The sequence below is a fragment of the Thalassophryne amazonica genome, chromosome 13 (genome assembly GCF_902500255.1).
Source record: "Thalassophryne amazonica chromosome 13, fThaAma1.1, whole genome shotgun sequence".
Classification (NCBI taxonomy): Eukaryota; Metazoa; Chordata; class Actinopteri; order Batrachoidiformes; family Batrachoididae; genus Thalassophryne; species Thalassophryne amazonica.
The window spans coordinates 25,230,532-25,251,011 of NC_047115.1; the positions used below are offsets into that span (position 1 = coordinate 25,230,532).

General features: G+C 40.7%; 1 protein-coding gene across 1 annotated transcript in view; it reads left to right on the forward strand.

The window, feature by feature from the left end:
* The window catches only part of LOC117523648 (prolyl 4-hydroxylase subunit alpha-1-like), a 77,433-nt gene extending 57,709 nt beyond the window's left edge, over positions 1–19,724 (forward strand). Inside the window, exons 6-15 of the mRNA XM_034185221.1 lie at positions 3,311–3,550; positions 10,087–10,298; positions 10,411–10,587; positions 11,418–11,488; positions 13,662–13,761; positions 13,839–13,892; positions 13,984–14,049; positions 14,655–14,723; positions 17,498–17,594; positions 18,697–19,724. Of these exons, the coding sequence (XP_034041112.1) occupies positions 3,311–3,550; positions 10,087–10,298; positions 10,411–10,587; positions 11,418–11,488; positions 13,662–13,761; positions 13,839–13,892; positions 13,984–14,049; positions 14,655–14,723; positions 17,498–17,594; positions 18,697–18,767 (1,157 nt within the window). The 3' untranslated portion in view covers positions 18,768–19,724. The remainder of the gene's footprint in view (positions 1–3,310; positions 3,551–10,086; positions 10,299–10,410; positions 10,588–11,417; positions 11,489–13,661; positions 13,762–13,838; positions 13,893–13,983; positions 14,050–14,654; positions 14,724–17,497; positions 17,595–18,696) is intronic.
* Positions 19,725–20,480: the final 756 nt, after the last annotated feature.

A 20,480-nucleotide genomic window follows, 5' to 3' on the forward strand; every position in this document is an offset into this window, starting at 1 on the left:
ATCCAAGAACATCACCTCATGTTGCAGCAGGATAATGCACGGCCCCATGTTGCAAGGATCTGTACACAATTCTTGGAAGCTGAAAATGTCCCAGTTCTTGCATGGCCGGCATACTCACCGGACATGTCACCCATTAAGCATGTTTGGGATGCTCTAGACCGGCGTATACGACAGCGTGTACCAGTTCCTGCCAATATCCAGCAACTTCGCACAGCCATTGAAGAGGAGTGGACCAACATTCCACAGACCACAATTGACAACCTGATCAACTCTATGCGAAGGAGATGTGTTGCACTGCATGAGGCAAATGGTGGTCACACCAGATACTGACTGGTATCCCCCCCCCCAATAAAACAAAACTGCACCTTTCAGAGTGGCCTTTTATTGTGGACAGTCTAAGGCACACCTGTGCACTAATCATGGTGTCTAATCAGCATCTTGATATGGCACACCTGTGAGGTGGGATGGATTATCTCAGCAAAGGAGAAGTGCTCACTGTCACAGATTTAGACTGGTTTGTGAATATATTGAGGGAAATGGTGATATTGTGTATGTGGAAAAAGTTTTAGATCTTTGAGTTCATCTCATACAAAATGGGAGCAAAACCAAAGTGTTTGCATTTATATTTTTGTTGAGTGTACTTACAGTGCATCTGAAAAGTATTCACAGTGCTTCACTTTTTCCACATTTTGTTACAGCCTTATTCCAGAATGGAGGAAATTCATTTTTTCCTCAAAATTCTACACATAATAGCCCATAATGACAATGTGAAAACTTTTAGATTTTTGCGAATTTATACAGTAGTGTTCAGAATAATAGTGCTATGTGACTAAAAAGATTAATCCAGGTTTTGAGTATATTTCTTATTGTTTCATGGGAAACAAGAGATAGATTCTCACAAATCCAACAAGACCAAGCATTCATGATATGCACAGTCTTAAGGCTATGAAATTGGGCTATTAGTAAAAAAAAAAAGTAGAAAAGGGGGTGTTCACAATAATAGTAGTGTGGCATTCAGTCAGTGAGTTTGTCAGTTTTGTGGAACAAACAGGTGTGAATCAGGGGTCCCCTATTTAAGGATGAAGCCAGCACCTGTTGAACATGCTTTTCTCTTTGAAAACCTGAGGAAAACGGGACGTTCAAGACATTGTTCAGAAGAACAGCGTAGTTTGATTAAAAAGTTGATTGGAGAGGGGAAAACTTATAGCAGGTGCAAAAAATTATAGGCTGTTCATCTACAATGATCTCCAATGCTTTAAAATGGACAAAAAACCAGAGATGCATGGAAGAAAACAGAAAACAACCATCAAAATGGATAGAAGAATAACCAGAATGGCAAAGGCTCACCCATTGATCAGCTCCAGGATGATCAAAGACAGTGTGGAGTTACCTGTAAATGCTGTGACAGTTAGAAGACGCCTGTGTGAATTTAATTTATTTGCAAAAATCCCCCGCAAAGTCCCTCTCTAAAATAAAAGACATGTGCAGAAGAGGTTACAATTTGCCAAAGAACATATCAACTGGCCTAAAGAGAAATGGAGGAATATTTTGTGGACTGATGAGAGTAAAATTGTTCTTTTTTGGTCCAAGGGCTGCAGACAGTTTGTGAGACAACCCCCAAACTCTGAATTCAAGCCACAGTTCACAGTGTAGACAGTGAAGCATGGTGGTGTGAGCATCATGATATGGGCATGTTTCTCCTACTATGGTGTTGGGCCGATATATCGCATACCAGGTATCATGGATCAGTTTGGATATGTCAGAATACTTGAAGAGGTCATGTTGCCTTATGCTGAAGAGCACATGCCCTTGAAATGGGTGTTTCAACAAGACAATGACCCCAAGCACACTAGTAAACGAGCAAAATCTTGGTTCCAAGCCAACAAAATCAATGCCTCGCAGATGTGAAGAAATCATGAAAACTTGTGGTTATACAACTAAATATTAGTTTAGTGAGTCACAGGATTGCTAAAAAAAGCAGTTTGAACATAATAGTTTTGAGTTTGTAGCGTCACCAGCAGATGCTACTATTATTGTGAACACCACCTTTTCTACTTTTTTTTACTAATATCCCAATTTCATAGCCTTAAGAGTGTGCATATCATGAATGCTTGGTCTTGTTGGATTTGTGAGAATCTACTGAATCTACTGGTACCTTGTTTCCTATGTAACAATAAGAAATATACTCAAAACCTGGATTAATCTTTTTAGTCACATAGCACTACTATTATTCTGAACACTACTGTATATACATATATAAACAACTACGAAATCACATGTACATAGGTATTCACAGCCTTTGCAATGAAGCTCAAGATTGAGCTCAGGTGCATCATGTTTCCACTATTCTTCCTTGAGATGTTTCTACATATTAATTCGAGTCCACCTGGGGTAAATTCAGTTGATTGGACATGATTTGGAAAGGCACAGACCTGTCTACATTTAAGGTCCCACAGTTGAGAGTGCATGTCATAGCACAAACCAAGCATGAAGTTAAAGAAATTGTCTGTAGACTTCCGAGACAGGATTGTTTCAAGGCACTATTCTGCAGAACTGTATAGAAATATTTCTACTGCTTTGAAGGTCCCAATAAGCACAGTGGCCTCCATCATTTGTAAATGGAAGAAGTTCGGATCCATCAGGACTCTTCCTACAATGGCCAGACGGAAGCCACTCCTTAGTAAAGGCACATGGCAGCCCGCCTGGAGTTTGCCAAAAGGCACCTGAAGGACCATGATAAACAAAATTCTCTGGTTTGATAAGAGAAAGATTGAACTCTTTGGTTTGAGTGCCAGGTGTCATATTTGGAGAAAACCAGATACTATGCCTGTAGTGAAGCATGGTGGTGGCAGCATCATGCTGTGGGGATGTTTTTCAGTGGCAGGAACTGGGAGACTAGTCAGGATTGAGGGAAAGATGAATGCAGCAATGTACAGAGACATCCTGGATGAAAACCTGCTCTAGATCGCTCTTGACCTCAGACTGGGGCGATGGTTCATCTTTCGGCAGGACAGTGACCCTAAGCACACAGCCAAGATATCAAAAGAGTGGCTTCAGGACAAATAGTTACTCTTCTGAGTACTCAGTCATAAAAATAACCAAGTTAGATTACTAGTTACTTCATTAGTTACACTCAGCAGCTGCCATCAAGTTGTCCGCAGCCACTAATGAAGTAACTGTATAAAGTAACTATAAAATGTAACTGTGAAAAGTTACTTTTCAAAGTAACTGTGGCAACACTGGTAAGGAGAGATTAAAATCTGTCTGTGCTTTGCTTTTTCAATAATGTTTTGTGTTTCTTGCATACTAGGAGTAATTCACAAAAGCCGTATGACAGTGGAGGACTGTTACGAGCTTGGGAGGATAGCTTACACTGATGTGGACTACTACCACACAGAGCTGTGGATGGCCCAGGCCCTGAGACAGCTGGAGGAGGGGGAGGAGTCCACTGTTGATAAGGTGTCAGTGATCGACTACCTCAGCTATGCCATCTATCAGCAGGGAGACTTGGAGCGAGCTTTGGAGTACACCAAGAAACTGCTTGAACTGGGTGAGTTTGACTTTGTGAAGATTTATGAGACACTGAATATTCAGATACTTCCATGATGAATATTTGTACAGTTGATATTATAAATGTGAACCAAAACACCTGCTCAGAGTGATACTAGGTACACCCCATGTGTACTCAACAAAAATATAAACGCAACACTTTTGGTTTTGCTCCCATTTCATATGAGATGAACTCAAAGACCTAAAACTTTCTCCACATACACAATATCACCATTTCCCTCAAATATTGTTCACAAACCAGTCTAAATCTGTGATAGTGAGCACATCTCCTTTGCTGAGATAATCCATCCCACCTCACAGGTGTGCCATATCAAGATGCTGATTAGACACCATGATTAGTGCACAGGTGTGCCTTAGACTGCCCACAATAAAAGGCCACTCTGAAAGGTGCAGTTTTATCACACAGCACAATGCCACAGATGTCGCAATGAGGGAATGATGAGACAAAGTCGTTGGCATCAGAATTTTGGCTCTCTGTTGGGACTGTTTACACAGAGACTGCTACCTGCTTTCAAGACTTTTTACTTTTTACCTTTTTACTTTTTTTTTTACTTTTTTACTGTGCTCCAACGCCTAAGGAAGACCTCTAACGGTCAAAACATCGCGACGGAGCACTTTTATCAGCTAACTTTCATCAGCGTTGGCAAGCTAACTAGCTTGCTAACGCTTTCGTTTTATTTTTTTTAAATTTTTATTATTTTTTTATTTTTTTAATTTTTTTTTATTTTTTATTTTTTTTTTTTCTCTCTCTTTTAGCACTGTTGTCGTGCGTTATCTGTGCTGCTCCACAGCGTGTTTAGTTGATTTTTATTTATTTTAGCACCGTTGTCGTGCGTTTGCTGTTGTCGTGCGTTGCCTGTGCTGCTTCATGGCCTGTTTGGTGCCTTGATTGGGGCACTCCTTCTGCTGAATCACCTTTAAATTATTTACACATTATTCACTTTGTGTGTTTTTAGGAATCCGCTAGGTTGCGTAGCTACTAGCTCTTAGCCGATTTAGCATGGCAGCTTCTCCTGTCTCTCCCGTACTTTTCTGCTCTGGGTGTGAAATGTTTAGTTATTCCTCGGCCTCCTTTAGCAGTAACGGTACTTGTAATAAGTGCAGCTTATTCGTAGCTTTGGAGGCCAGGCTGGGCGAATTGGAGACTCGGCTCCGCACCGTGGAAAATTCTACAGCTAGCCAGGCCCCTGTAGTCGGTGCGGACCAAGGTAGCTTAGCCGCCGCTAGTTCCCCCCTGGCAGATCCCGGGCAGTCGGGAAAGCAGGCTGACTGGGTGACTGTGAGGAGGAAGCGTAGCCCTAAACAGAAGCCCCGTGTACACCGTCAACCCGTTCACATCTCTAACCGTTTTTCCCCACTCGACGATACACTCGCCGAGGATCAAACTCTGGTTATTGGCGACTCTGTTTTGAGAAATGTGAAGTTAGCGACACCAGCAACCATTGTCAATTGTCTTCTGGGGGCCAGAGCAGGCGACATCGAAGGACATTTGAAATTGCTGGCTAAGGCTAAGCGTAAATTTGGTAGATTGTAATTCACGTCGGCAGTAATGACACTCGGTTACGCCAATCGGAGGTCACTAAAATTAACATTAAATCGGTGTGTAACTTTGCAAAAACAATGTCGGACTCTGTTGTTTTCTCTGGGCCCCTCCCCAATCAGACCGGGAGTGACATGTTTAGCCGCATGTTCTCCTTGAATTGCTGGCTGTCTGAGTGGTGTCCAAAAAATGAGGTGGGCTTCATTGATAATTGGCAAAGCTTCTGGGGAAAACCTGGTCTTGTTAGGAGAGACGGCATCCATCCCACTTTAGATGGAGCAGCTCTCATTTCTAGAAATCTGGCCAATTTTTTGGGATCCTCCAAACTGTGACTGTCCAGCGTTGGGACCAGGAGGCAGAGCTGTGGTCTTATACACCTCTCTGCAGCTTCTCTCCCCCTGCCATCCCCTCGTTGCCCCATCCCCGTAGAGACGGTGCCTGCTCCCAGACCACCAATAACCAGCAAAAATCTATTTAAGCATAAAAATTCAAAAAGAAAAAATAATATAGCACCTTCAATTGCACCACAGACTAAAACAGTTAAATGTGGTCTATTAAACATTAGGTCTCTCTCTTCTAAGTCCCTGTTGGTAAATGATATAATAATTGATCAGCGTATTGATTTATTCTGCCTAACAGAAACCTGGTTACAGCAGGATGAATATGTTAGTTTAAATGAGTCAACACCCCCGAGTCACACTAACTGTCATAATGCTCGTAGCACGGGCCGTGGCGGAGGATTAGCAGCAATCTTCCATTCCAGCTTATTAATTAATCAAAAACCTAGACAGAGCATTAATTCATTTGAAAGCTTGACTCTTAGTCTTGTCCATCCAAATTGGAAGTCCCAAAAACCAGTTTATTTGTTATTATCTATCGTCCACCTGGTCGTTACTGTGAGTTTCTCTGTGAATTTTCAGACCTTTTGTCTGACTTAGTGCTTAGCTCAGATAAGATAATTATAGTGGGCGATTTTAATATCCACACAGATGCTGAGAATGACAGCCTCAACACTGCATTTAATCTATTATTAGACTCTATCGGCTTTGCTCAAAAAGTAAATGAGTCCACCCACCACTTTAATCATATCTTAGATCTTGTTCTGACTTATGGTATGGAAATAGAAGACTTAACAGTATTCCCTGAAAACTCCCTTCTGTCTGATCATTTTTTAATAACATTTACATTTACCCTGATGGACTACCCTGCAGTGGGGAATAAGTTTCATTACACTAGAAGTCTTTCAGAAAGCGCTGTAACTAGGTTTAAGGATATGATTCCTTCGTTATGTTCTCTAATGTCATATACCAACACAGAGCAGAGTAGCTACCTAAACTCTGTAAGGGAGTTTAGAGTATCTCGTCAATAGTTTTACATCCTCTTTGAAGACAACTTTGGATGCTGTAGCTCCTCTGAAAAAGAGAGCTTTAAATCAGAAGTGTCTGACTCCGTGGTATAACTCACAAACTCGTAGCTTAAAGCAGATAACCCGTAAGTTGGAGAGGAAATGGCGTCTCACTAATTTAGAAGATCTTCACTTAGCCTGGAAAAAGAGTTTGTTGCTCTATAAAAAAGCCCTCCGTAAAGCTAGGACATCTTTCTACTCATCACTAATTGAAGAAAATAAGAATAACCTCAGGTTTCTTTTCAGCACTGTAGCTAGGCTGACAAAGAGTCAGAGCTCTATTGAGCTGAGTATTCCATTAACTTTAACTAGTAATGACTTCATGACTTTCTTTGCTAACAAAATTTTGACTATTAGAGAAAAAATTACTCATAACCATCCCAAAGATGTATCGTTATCTTTGGCTGCTTTCAGTGATGCCGGTATTTGGTTAGACTCTTTCTCTCCGGTTGTTCTGTCTGAGTTATTTTCATTGGTTGCTTCGTCCAAACCATCGGCATGTTTATTGGACCCCATTCCTGCCAGGCTGCTCAAGGAAGTCCTACCATTATTTAATGCTTCAATCTTAAATATGATCAATCTATCTTTGTTAGTTGGTTATGTACCACAGGCCTTTAAGGTGCAGTAATTAAACCATTACTTAAAAAGCCATCACTTGACCCAGCTATCTTAGCTAATTATAGGCCAATTTCCAACCTTCCTTTTCTCTCAAGATTCTTGAGAGGGTAGTTGTAAAACAGCTAACTGATCACCTGCAGAGGAATGGTCTATTTGAAGAGTTTCAGTCAGGTTTTAGAATTCATCATAGTACAGAAACAGCATTAGTGAAGGTTACAAATGATCTTCTTATGGCTTCGGACAGTGGACTTATCTCTGTGCTTGTTCTGTTGGACCTCAGTGCTGCTTTTGATACTGTTGACCATAAAATTTTATTACAGAGATTAGAGCATGTCATAGGTATTAAAGGCACTGCGCTGCGGTGGTTTGAATCATATTTGTCTAATAGATTACAGTTTGTTCATGTAAATGGGGAATCTTCGTCACAGACTAAGTTAATTATGGAGTTCCACAAGGTTCTGTGCTAGGACCAATTTTATTCACTTTATACATGCTTCCCTTAGGCAGTATTATTAGACGGTATTGCTTAAATTTTCATTGTTACGCAGATGATACCCAGCTTTATCTATCCATGAAGCCAGAGGATCACACCAATTAGCTAAACTGCAGGATTGTCTTACAGACATAAAGACATGGATGACCTCTAATTTCCTGCTTTTAAACTCAGATAAAACTGAAGTTATTGTACTTGGCCCCACAAATTTAGAAGCATGGTGTCTAACCAGATCGTTACTCTGGATGGCATTTCCCTGATCTCTAGTAATACTGTGAGAAATCTTGGAGTCATTTTTGATCAGGATATGTCATTCAAAGCGCATATTAACAAATATGTAGGACTGCCTTTTTGCATTTACGCAATATCTCTAAAATCAGAAAGGTCTTGTCTCAGAGTGATGCTGAAAAAACTAATTCATGCATTTATTTCCTCTAGCTGGACTATTGTAATTCATTATTATCAGGTTGTCCTAAAAGTTCCCTAAAAAGCCTTCAGTTGGTTCAGAATGCTGCAGCTAGAGTACTGACGGGGACTAGCAGGAGAGAGCATATCTCACCCGTGTTGGCCTCTCTTCATTGGCTTCCTGTTAATTCTAGAATAGAATTTAAAATTCTTCTTCTTACTTATAAGGTTTGAATAATCAGGTCCCATCTTAATCTTAGGGACCTCGTAGTACCATATTACCCCATTAGAGCGCTTCGTTCTCAGACTGCGGGCTTACTTGTAGTTCCTAGGGTTTGTAAGAGTAGAATGGGAGGCAGAGCCTTCAGCTTTCAGGGCTCCTCTCCTGTGGAACCAGCTCCCAATTCAGATCAGGGAGACAGATACCCTCTCTACTTTTAAGATTAGGCTTAAAACTTTTCCTTTTCGCTAAGGCTTATAGTTAGGGCTGATCGGGTGACCCTGGACCATCCCTTGGTTATGCTGCTTTAGACGTAGATTGTGGGGGGGTTCCCATGATGCACTGTTTCTTTCTCTTTTTGCTCCGTATGCATCACTCTGCATTTAATCATTAGTGATCGATCTCTGCCCCCCTTCACGGCATGTCTTTTTTCCTGGTTTTTTCCCTCAGCCCCAACCAGTCTCAGCAGAAGGACTGCCCCTCCCTGAGCCTGGTTCTGCTGGAGGTTTCTTCCTGTTAAAGGGAGTTTTTCCTTCCCACTGTTGCCAAGTGCTTGCTCATAGGGGGTCGTTTGACCGTTGGGGTTTTTCATAATTATTGTATGGCCTTGCCTTGCAATATGGAGCGCCTTGGGGCAACTGTTTGTTGTGATTTGGCGCTATATAAGAAAAAAGTTGAAAGTTGTTGTTGTTGAAGATTTAAGGGAGCGTGCAATTGGCATGCTGACAGCAGGAATGTCAACCAGAACTGTTGCTCGTGTATTGAATGTTCATTTCTCTACCATAAGCCGTCTCCAAAGCGTTTCAGAGAATTTGGCAGTACATCCAACCAGCCTCACAACCGCAGACCATGTGTAACACACACCAGCCCAGGACCTCCACATCCAGCATGTTCACCCCCAAGATCGTCTGAGACCAGCCACTCGGACAGCTGCTGAAACAATCGGTTTTGCATACCAAAGAATTTCTGCACAAACTGTCAGAAACCGTCTCAGGGAAGCTCATCTGCATGCTCGTCGTCCTCATCGGGGTCTCGACCTGACTCCAGTTTGTCGTCGCAACTTCGCACAGCCATTGAAGAGGAGTGGACCAACATTCCACAGGCCACAATTGACAACCTGATCAACTCGATGCGAAGCACTGCATGAGGCAAATGGTGGTCACACCAGATACTGACTGGTATCCCCCCCCCAATAAAACAAAACTGCACCTTTCAGAGTGGCCTTTTATTGTGGGCAGTCTAAGGCACACATGTGCACTAATCATGGTGTCTAATCAGCATCTTGATATGGCACACCCGTGAGGTGGGATGGATTATCTCAGCAAAGGAGAAGTGCTCACTATCACAGATTTAGACTGGTTTGTGACCAATATTTGAGGGAAATGGTGATATTGTGTATGTGGAAAAAGTTTTAGATCTTTGAGTTCATCTCATACAAAATGGGAGCAAAACCAAAAGTGTTGCGTTTATATTTTTGTTGAGTATAGTTTACACATGATCGGACTTGAACTTTGAACACACTGCCTATGAAGATAGTTCTCCTTAGAAAAGACCAGATGTTATCATTCCTTTTTCTGTCGCACATACCCGAGTTAAATGTGATCAGCGTTTTCTTAGTGAGCAAATAGCTACTTTATTTCTACAGGCCTAGTCACAATATTTTAAGTACAGAATTTAAAATGTGTTGGAAATCATTGTAATGAACCAGTTTGGTATAATCAGTAATAAATTGTTGAAGGTTATTGGTTCTGAGAGATTGATCGGGATTGATTGAATGCAATAATCACTTCATTCCTCACTATTATTCATGGTGTCTCCCCATATTCAAATTTCAGATCCAGAGCATCAGCGTGCCAACAGCAATCTAAAGTATTTTGAGTTCCAGTTGGAGAAGCAGAAGAAGGCTGCAGAGAATGGAGCTGAAAATGAAAAGAAACGGGGGAAAAGACAAACAGGTGAAAAGGAGGCAGAAACAAAGGTTTCCAACCAGTGGATCCCAGAGAGGAAGAAGTATGAGATGCTGTGTCGTGGCGAGGGTGTGAAAATGGTAATGAACAGAGAAACTGATGGATGCACAAAAACCCTAGAGCATCTGTTTAAAGACTTTTAAGGTTGATACCTATTTGTTTATTTTTTTGTTTGTTTATGTTCCCTGTCAGACCCCTCGCAGGCAGAGCCGGCTGTTCTGTCGTTACTTTGACAACAATCACCACCCCAGGTACTTGCTGACACCTGTCAAACAGGAAGATGAATGGGATCGCCCCTACATTGTCCGCTTCCATGACATCATCTCAGAAAAAGAAATTCAGAGGGTGAAGGAGCTGGCAAAGCCAAGAGTAAGTCTGTCTGTATGCATGTGCAAGTCTCGTAAACCTACAGCTTACTCAGTTTTATTATTACCCACAAAAACATTTAAAGGAGGTCCCTTTTAATCAGCCCAGTGCGAGAGTGTGAGGTCTGTGTGACTCAGTCTTATCACTGACTTCACAGTAATACAGACCAATTCCTACAGCATCAAAGAAGAAGGGAAGAATCTTTCATACAGGATTAGTAAAAGGTAAGGCAAAGCCAGGGGCCACCAGAAACATAATATAGAGGAAAAAGTTAAAGGTAAGAGGAGATTGTCTCAGTTTCCTATAATGAATACAAATATTGTGGCTAATTACTGTATTTTCCAGATTAAAGGTCACACCTTTTTTCTGTATGTTGAATTCACTTTTTTAACACAGCATTTCCCTGGGCGTGAGTTTAACAATAGACCAAATCCTAGTGTAGCACATGTGCACACCACAGCCTGTGCTGTTACTTAGCATAAGGGCTTGAGTTCCAAAAAGAAGAAAGATGGGCAAATAAATGTGCAGTGGGCAACCTATTGTGTGTTGCCCACTGCAACATATTGTATGTCATTTGTCATTTGAGTTTTACCAGCAAACCTTTTTATGGCTCAGCGCTACATAAATCTTTTCTGGTAGTTCATACAAAGTGTCACATTTGGTGAGTCAGGATGTGCATTGGAGGTAAACATTAAATCCCTAAGGCTCATATGTTTTGGAATGCAATTGAATTTATTTTTTTAATTTATTATCATTATTATTATTTTAATCCATTTTCCTTCCCACCTATCCAACCCCCCCCTTTCCATTTGTCCTTCCGGCAACTACTGTAGTTGCGGCGAGCTACAGTTCATGATCCCCAAACTGGGAAACTTACTACAGCTCAGTACAGAGTCTCCAAGAGGTAAACATGAGCGATGTGCCGTCATCTCCGCCGACCTCTGTCAATCACATAATCTTCCTCCTCTGCACACTGCATGCAGCAAAGGAGGGAAAAGTTTTAGCCATGTGTGGGAAGCTAACCTGAGAAGCTGTAGTTATGTATATGAGCGTGTTGCCCATGGGGATCCACGGGCTCTAGATTGGGTAGTATTTATAAAATTGGTAGCTGACATTTTTCAAGGGTGGTAATAAATTAAACAATGAGTTCAAATAGTGTGCGAGTCCAGAATGTTTTTAGAATCTTAGACTTCAACAATTTTTAGAAGAGGAACTCAACCCTTTTATTTCCTGATAATTATGTAATTTTTAATGTTAATTTACTGTCTTAATGTATTTATAAATTGCTTAGGTTATCATACACACTATTATTATTATTATTATTTATTTTATTATTACTTCTATTTTGTCATTTGATTTTTAAATGGACCATAATGGAAATAAGTTCTTACTTTCTTGAGTCATCCATGTATTTTTAACGCATATACAATTATATGCACTTACACTCACACCTTTAATATAAAGATGACTTACTGCCCCCTGCTGGAAAGGCGTGTGATTTCAAAATGTAACTAGCAACATTAGCTAATATTCATAGCTTCTCCAAAACTATTAATCCGGTCAGTGTTCCATTTTAGCGCTGTTCATTCTTGATCCAAAATACATAAACATACCAAACAGCAAATGTCAGGTGAGCTGTCTTTGTCCCTGATCTAAGTTGCACGCACAGCTGCTGTAAGCAGATTGCTTTAATTTCATAAAGACAGTGGCAGAAGATATTAAAACCACTAACCATTTCACTCATGGTACCAACATGAACCTTAACTCACTCATGGAAAGGGCAACATTGAGCTACAAAAATACAATAAATCAGTAACACGAATAACACTGTTAAACAACCATAAACCACAATAACATTTAAAACCTCAAAACCCCTAACTCCCATGGTGCATTGCAGCACAGCATCCATTGTTTATTGGTTACCTAAAATTACTAATTTCTCCAAAAATATTTGTCTTATCAACTTTTTATTTTTGCAGCGTTCACCCTTGACCGACAATACATAAGCATACCAAACAACAAATGTCAGCTGTGCTCTTTCATCATTCCAAAGTTACCTTCTACAGCAAATAATTAATAATCATATTTTGAGGCATAACAGGTTCTGCAGTTCTTCTGTTCTTGCAAACCCACTAATCTGCAAGGCAGACCTGAGCCACGATGCATGTGCTTAATACAGAGCTTAACAGTACAGAGCGATGCAAGAATATTTTGCTTTTGACACGTTACTAATTCCATTCTGCTTCAATTAATAAGCATGATGAACCATTGAAACTAGTTGTGGTAGGTTCAATTTTTAACATTTTTGGTGTTGTGTATTTGCCAGTGTGCTTGTGTTTCCAGCTGTATAAACTCAGAGGCTGACCTGTCTCTGAACTGTCCAGAAGGACAAACTGAATAATGCATTTCCTTCAAACGTATTTAACTATAAACACTGGCCTGGCAGATTCTCTGCAGAAGTAAAAATGAGTCATCCCTCTCTCACTTGCATTCTAAAGTATTGTTTCTTGAGGCAGTGAGACAGTCAAACTTTAAACAGCTCCTTTATAGTTTTAAGTGCACTGCATGTTGTTTAAAACCATCAAGTGGCTGTGAAATAGGCTGTGACTTGCTTTTTTTTACTTTTAAATAGTTGCTCTACCCAATTAAAACATTTGTTGTGCCCTTTTCACTGCAAACTGGGAAGTGAGGCTGAATTTGAGGAAAGCTCAGTCTGTGAAATCAGTTATTCCTAATTTTGGCTGTACTGTGCTCCAGACATGCGGTGGCTTGATATGAAAATGTCCACAAACACAAGTGCAGACATGGTTTGAAATCTAGATCTGGCAGTGCTATCTCAACACAAATCGTCTGTGTTATGTGCCAATTGGGTTTTCTAAAACTCTCTTTAAAGTGTTCCAGGTTTTTTTCCTGTTTTTTTTTCTGACCTTTATCTCTTTTAGAGCATGGCTGCACGTGCATGTGAAGCTTTCTTTGTTTGACAAAAATTTTAAGTATGAAATGGTGTTTCCTGCCATCTAGTTGACAAATGTCTGACAAACACTGTGTTGTATTTCTCTTTGCATTGTGCATTTCAGTGCTTGGCTCACTGGCTATGATGACCCAGTGGTTGAGAAGATCAACCAGAGAATTGAGGATCTCACAGGTCTGGAAATGGACACAGCAGAAGAACTGCAGGTAAACTGTACCTAAGTTCAAAGGTGGACAATGTGCTATGTGACTCATGACTTATATCCGCATTTTCATCTCTGTAGGTGGCAAATTATGGTGTTGGAGGTCAATATGAGCCTCATTTCGATTTCGGAAGGGTAGGACCTGAAACTGTTGAATTAATTTCTGCAGTAGGTTGTTGTGTCAATATGACAGGGCTGTAATCTCAGCAATTCTCTCTTTGTGCAGAAAGATGAGCCGGATGCCTTTAAAGAGCTGGGCACTGGGAACCGCATAGCAACATGGCTCTTCTATGTGAGACACATCTTGGGAGAATCTCCTTCCTTTCCTTCTAATAACACTCAAGCTAAATATTGCATTAATATAAAATCTGTTAATCCAAGGTGAAATGTTTAACTCAACGATATAAAAATATAACCCAGGATTTTAAAAAAAAGGTAGCATTCTCCTTTAATATCATAAGAAATGTGTGTATTGTAAATCATGAGATGCAAGAACATGCCACTATCTACACTTAGCAGTGTTAAGGTTTAAAAAACCATGTTTGGGGTTCATTTAGAGGTCTACTAAAGTTATTCTTTTAACCTGCTTGTATTTCCTGTTTAGCACTTTGTGGAAAAAATGGTTTCTCTCATATAATGCATTTATTAAAGCTAAGTGCAGCACTCAGACACTAAATTGATAATAGTGTATTAATATGAGTAAGATTACAAAAAGTGAACTTGTGCTTTAAACAGTGCCCTAAATACTTTGAATAATCTGAATAAAAGATTTAACCTATTTTAAACTTGAAGCGATTATCGTAAATGATTGTGTAGTTACAGTTAGATTTTTTAAAAAAAATTTTTACATTTGTTATGAGCGATGAACACTGACCCTGATTTTTCTCTCTCTTGTAGATGAGTGATGTGCCAGCTGGCGGAGGCACAGTTTTTCCAGATGTTGGTGCAGCAGTTTGGCCTAAAAAGGTGACTGACTTAAGATCCTCAGTCAACTTCACAGAACTAATCTTTCCTTGGCAACATCAGATATTTTATGGGTTGAGGGTCCCATTTTTATTTTTGGGTCCCTGTTCAACACATGGGTGTGCAACAGGAACTTGTCAAACCTTGGGGGGTGGGGGTGTCACCTTTGTGGTATGTCAGGTTGTTTCGCAGTACAAGACTGAACAGCAGTTCTCGTTTCTTGTGCAGCGGAAAAGATGTTGTAGTCGTTTTGTCTGAAACCTGTCAAAACAGAATTCCCTGGAATGTTGTATTATATATGGAGAAGTGCTTGGAGAATTTGCCTGGTTGTTGTGGCGTTTTTTAGATCCATTGCGCTCAGCTGCACATTTAATGTCTGGTACAGAGGTTGCCAAGTTCGGTCCTCAAGAGCCACCTTCCTGACACTCTTAAGCCTCAGTCCCACTGAATAATGAAGGCTGAAGAAGGAGCCACGCATGGGTGTGAGGTGATTATTTGAAGAATGACCCACGTTTTCATCTATCACGTATCCACTATGAAGGTGCCACTATGTGCCTCTCTGTACCCCTCATGTGCCACGTAGCAGCCTCTAGTGAGCCACGACCACCTGTCATTACAGCCTCGAATGGCTCGCATCAGCCACACTAAGCCACGTAGTGCCATGATAGCGCCATGATAACGCCATGTTGGCGCACGTTTAGGCATGAGTTTGGTCCAAACCTCCAGCCCTCCCACACCTGGTCCCTTTAAAGTGTGGGTTTTCAATTCACAGCAGCATTTAAAGATGTCCCTTCTTTTTTTTTTTTTTTTTTTTTTAACGCAGTCCAAAAATAGACACTCCATCACAGTTCCGCAGTTGTGCGCTGTGCGCCAGGCTGCTGTCCACCTGTAATGCACCAGACCAGCTAGACCTGAACCACGGGTTCCTGGAGAGCCACCTCTGTGCTCCTCGCTGGCTCCGCGGCTCTCTGGCTTTTTTTTTTTTTTTTTTTGCGGCTTTAAACATACAAAACTTTATGTTTGTCCATTTATTTCTGCAAAATCACTCTTTTGCATGCGCGCTGCTGTTGTCCTTTCATGGACAGCCGCCTCTCTGCTTTGTCTGGCTTCCTTTCCATCCGTGGCTTGCTGGCTTTATTTTTTCCCTGGCTTTAAGCACAATCATTTTTACAACGTGAATCCACTTTAACTTTGTGTTCGTCCGTTTATTTCTGCAAAAGCACTCTTTTGCGCGCAGTGCAGTTCTGCATACAGAATGAGGTGGCCGTTTCATTATATACACCTGTGGATCATTTTCAATATATATATATATATATATATATATATATATATATATATATATATATATATATATTTCTTTATTTCTTCCGCAGCTTACAAGTCACCGTGATACAACTTTTAACTTCAAAATCGGTCTTTTGCGTGCTTTCCACCTGTGTTGCCGCACAGCTCCTGCTCTTAGCTGCTCCACTGGAGTTATTATCTTCCATGGCTTTAAACACACATCCACTTTCACGCAGTCACCCAAATTTTAACTTTGTGTTCGTCCAATATTGACTGAAATATCACTCTTTTGTGAGCTGGCGTTCTGCCTAAATGCTCGTTTGAAGCGTGATGATGAGTCACTGCCCCAGTGCGCACACACAGCGGAGCTCCATTAATTCCAGAAGTGATTAGAGGTATTTTCGGCATCAAAGGTTTGACAGAAAATGATTAATCCGCTACAAAATAATTATTTTATATAGAGTCCAGCGCACAGAGCCGGTGGAATTGTGTGCGCAAGACAGCCACTCCAAAAACAGCCTCTCAGGTCCTGCATCAGTGCGCGCACACAGCGGAGCTCATGTGATCCATTAACAAGATATTAAATTAACATACTTTTACATACAACAGACATCAACATACAGACATACTTTTACAGCTAGGAACTGTTTATCAAGCTATAAAAAACATTAAAAATAATTACCTTAAGCTGTTCAAATACATCCCACATGGTGCAGGAAAGAGAGGAAATAAAAGTGTCCAGATGAAACAGTCCTCTGTGATGCCAGAAGTGATTAGAAGTGTTTTCAGCATCCAAGGTTTGGCAGAAAATGATTAATCCACTACAAAATATATAGAGTCCAGCGCACAGAGCAGGTGCAATTGTGTGCGCAAGAGGAGGAGCCGCTCCAAAAATAGCCTCTCAGGTCCTGCGAAGGTGCCAGGCGCACAGATAATGGACTTTTTGCAGACTCGTAAGCACCATGCAAATGCCTCTAAGCTGTCGCAGTAACTCGAACACAAACTGCACCATGCTGTTGTTGCTAAATTTTGAACATCTTGAAATTAGCACCACGCTCAGAGAGGAGCCTCGTTAAATGAAGATGATGCCTCTAAGAGCCACTCTGAGCCACTATAATGTCACGATAGCTCACGAAACAAAAAAAAAAACAGGGTGCGTGGCTCCTTCTTCACTCGGTGGGACCGAGGCTTTAGTTGTCTCCCTGCTCCAACACACCTGAATCCAATGAAAGACTTGTTAGCAGACTTTTAATGAGCCTTTCATTGGATTCAGGTGTGTTGGAGCAGGGAGACAACTAAGAGTGTCAGGAGGGTGGCTCTCGAGGACCAAACTTGGCCACCCCTGGTCTAGTAGATGTGCTCTGAATTATTTCCATTGCCAAACCTGGGAGTTTAATTTCAATAAATTGAGAAAAAAAATGTTTTATTTTCTTGTTTTATCCTGGAAATGGGATAATGCTGTTTAACCTCTACATGTTGTTTGCGTATTTCAGGGAACTGCAGTGTTCTGGTACAATATGTTGGCCAGCGGGGAGGGCGACTACAGCACCCGACATGCAGCCTGCCCAGTGTTGGTTGGCAACAAGTGGGGTGAGTTGTATTTACCTATAAACTCTCTCTAAGTATGAGTAACTATCTTGTCAGGCCATCCAACTAGGCAAAGGAATAGTAGTTTTAAGTTCTTATTGTACACAACTGTATTTGAGATTTGGATGTGCTCTCAGTCACACAAGCATACTTGTGCTGAATATTTGATTGGGATTGTTTTGGCTCAGCTTGTCCACTAACTCTTGTACCTTGCCTCACTAAATGGTAGTAAAAGCACAGTAACTCGTGAAAATGCCCTTATTTTGAAGGGCTGGTTGTGAGTCATTTGGAAAATTGATCAGCAGTGAGAAACATGGTGTTGGTCTTAAGGTTTATTTATGTTTCATATATGGATGAAAACCTATCAGTGTTTCAAACGGTGTAACAGATACTGACAATGTAATTTCATACCTTTATGCTGGCAGAGATGTTAAGCAAACCATCCAATAGTGGGCATTGCAGACCCTGTGGAAAGTGTCCGACATCATCAGATATGGCTATATATAATATTTCACCATTCTTACCTCTTTTTCATGTCATTTCTCTTTAACTTTACATTTCTGGTGGTACTGTACCATTGTGTTGATATCGGTAACTGTCAGAAAATGGACGAATACACATAAAAAGACATCTGGATGTGGACAGGAGGATCCCTCCTTATCTGTATCAATAGTTAATGCTGAGCATAAATTAACCTTTTAAATTTACCAGATAATTTGGGGCCCTACATCCATACTGCAATATCCCTCTTCCCCTAAGAAAAGATGTGGGGAGCACTTCATCAAAAAAGGCTTTGTGTACAGTAGACTGCTAACAAGAAGCTTACGTCGCCTACAATGATAAAAGCACAACACTGAGCAGCGACATTTAGAGTCCATCCAATTTGCTCCTATAGATGAGTTTTACTGTGTCTGTTGTGATAGTTTTGTTCTGACGTGATACAGCTCAGGGAAGACGCAGATGGCCAACACGAGCTCCTCCAGTTACATGAATCTGAATGTTTTCTGAAAAGTAGCTGGTGATATCAGCAGGTTTTTGAAAGGTTTGCTATTCAAATAGTGTAATTAAGTTCTTCTCCCCCCCACCCCTTCTTTTCTGTCTTTAGTATCAAACAAATGGATCCATGAAAGAGGTCAGGAGTGGCGAAGACCCTGCGGCCTGAGTGAATCTGAATGACGAAACTAAAAAAACCCTTTGTAATCCCCTCTCCAGCACCTCCATCCTCTTCCTTTAAATCACCTGGGACGAAAGAACACTGCTGCAGGTCACACTGATTTTTAGTGGACATTTGGGGTCCAAACAGCTTTTCTCGCCATACAAACACTCCGTCTAGCTGTTGCACATTAGACACAGAAATGATTTGGGTTAATATGAAACCCCTTGATGATATTGTTTTAGTGACTGTATGCTTTTGCGGTTTTGAGGAGCTTTTCATGATGGTTCACTCCCTTGTGTGTTTATTTGCACTCTGTATGAACTCTGCTGCTGGAATGAGCTGTAAGAACAAATTGTTTGAAGTGAAAACTGTAGAAGTCGACCAGTCAGTTGTTCAGGAGCAAAATGTACGACGGCATGAGGTTTAAGTCGACACCAATACGGAATATTATCACAGGACTTGTTCATTTAACTTGTTGATCTCCTGCAGACTCAAAGTTCAAGGGTCCCAACCTAAATGTACGTTGGCTGTTTGCGGTTCTGTTGGGGGTGTAATAGAAAAATTAACGGGGGAGGAGTTTGAGCAAAAACGCTTCCTCAGTGAGAGAAAAGCAGTCCCAACTTTCTGTGCTTCTAGGTCAGCTTTTTTGTTGTTGTTGACAGACATTTTGCTGTCTGGTTAAAATGGTGCAGCATGTTAAAGGGTCACAAAAGGTCAATAACACATTTTTTAAACTTGCATTCCATCAGTTTTCCTGTCAGGGTTCTTCTGGCGATTAAAGTAATCTTTACTTGCTGCTCTATTTGTGATTTTACCCAAAGTTGGTTTCAAATGTCCATCAGGCTGTGGTGATCAGTGATTTTTTTTTTTTCACCCTTCCAAAGAAGATGGCTGTTTATTTATATTACTCTTGTTTTTGTGTGTATGTTTTGGGGTCTGAAATAGAAATTTTCTACAATAAAGTTATTGATCATTCAGTGTCCTACTCTCTCTGTCTCTGTGTGGGATGAGGCTTTCAATATTTGTTGTTACAGCAGCATTCATCCTTAACCCAAAATACATAAACATACCAAATGGCAATTGTCAGCTCTCCACAGTTTGTGAATGATGAATGAATGAATGGATTTATTCGGCACACACACAAATCCGAAAGAACAGAAACATACAAATAATATGAATTTTATATAAACAAAGCCTGTGAGTCCGAAAGGGTGTGGGCAGAAGCAAAGCTTATCAGCACCCACCCCTGCTAGTACAAGTCCAACAATTATAACTCATAATAACATAAACACAAATTCAAAACACACTACATATCAACACAGACATACACTTCAATATTCAATTACACTTCAATTCATGTATATTATGTATATACGAGGTCTGTGAGAAAAGTATCCGACCTTTTCATTTTTTCAAAAACCATATGGATTTGAATCACGTGTGATTACATCAGCCAAGCTTGAACCTTCGTGCGCATGCGTGAGTTTTTTCACGCCTGTCGGTTGCGTCATTCGCCTGTGAGCAGGCTTTGTGTGAGCACTGGTCCACCCCTCTCGTCGTTTTTTTATTGTGAATAAATGTCTGAACAATTTGGAGCTTTGCTGCATCAATTTTTTTCCAGAAACTGAGAGACCTCCAGGTGGACACCGTTCGGAAAATTAATGTGGCTTTCAGGGATGATTTTATGGGGATTACGCATATTAAGTTGTGATCCAGATGGTTTAAAGTCCGCC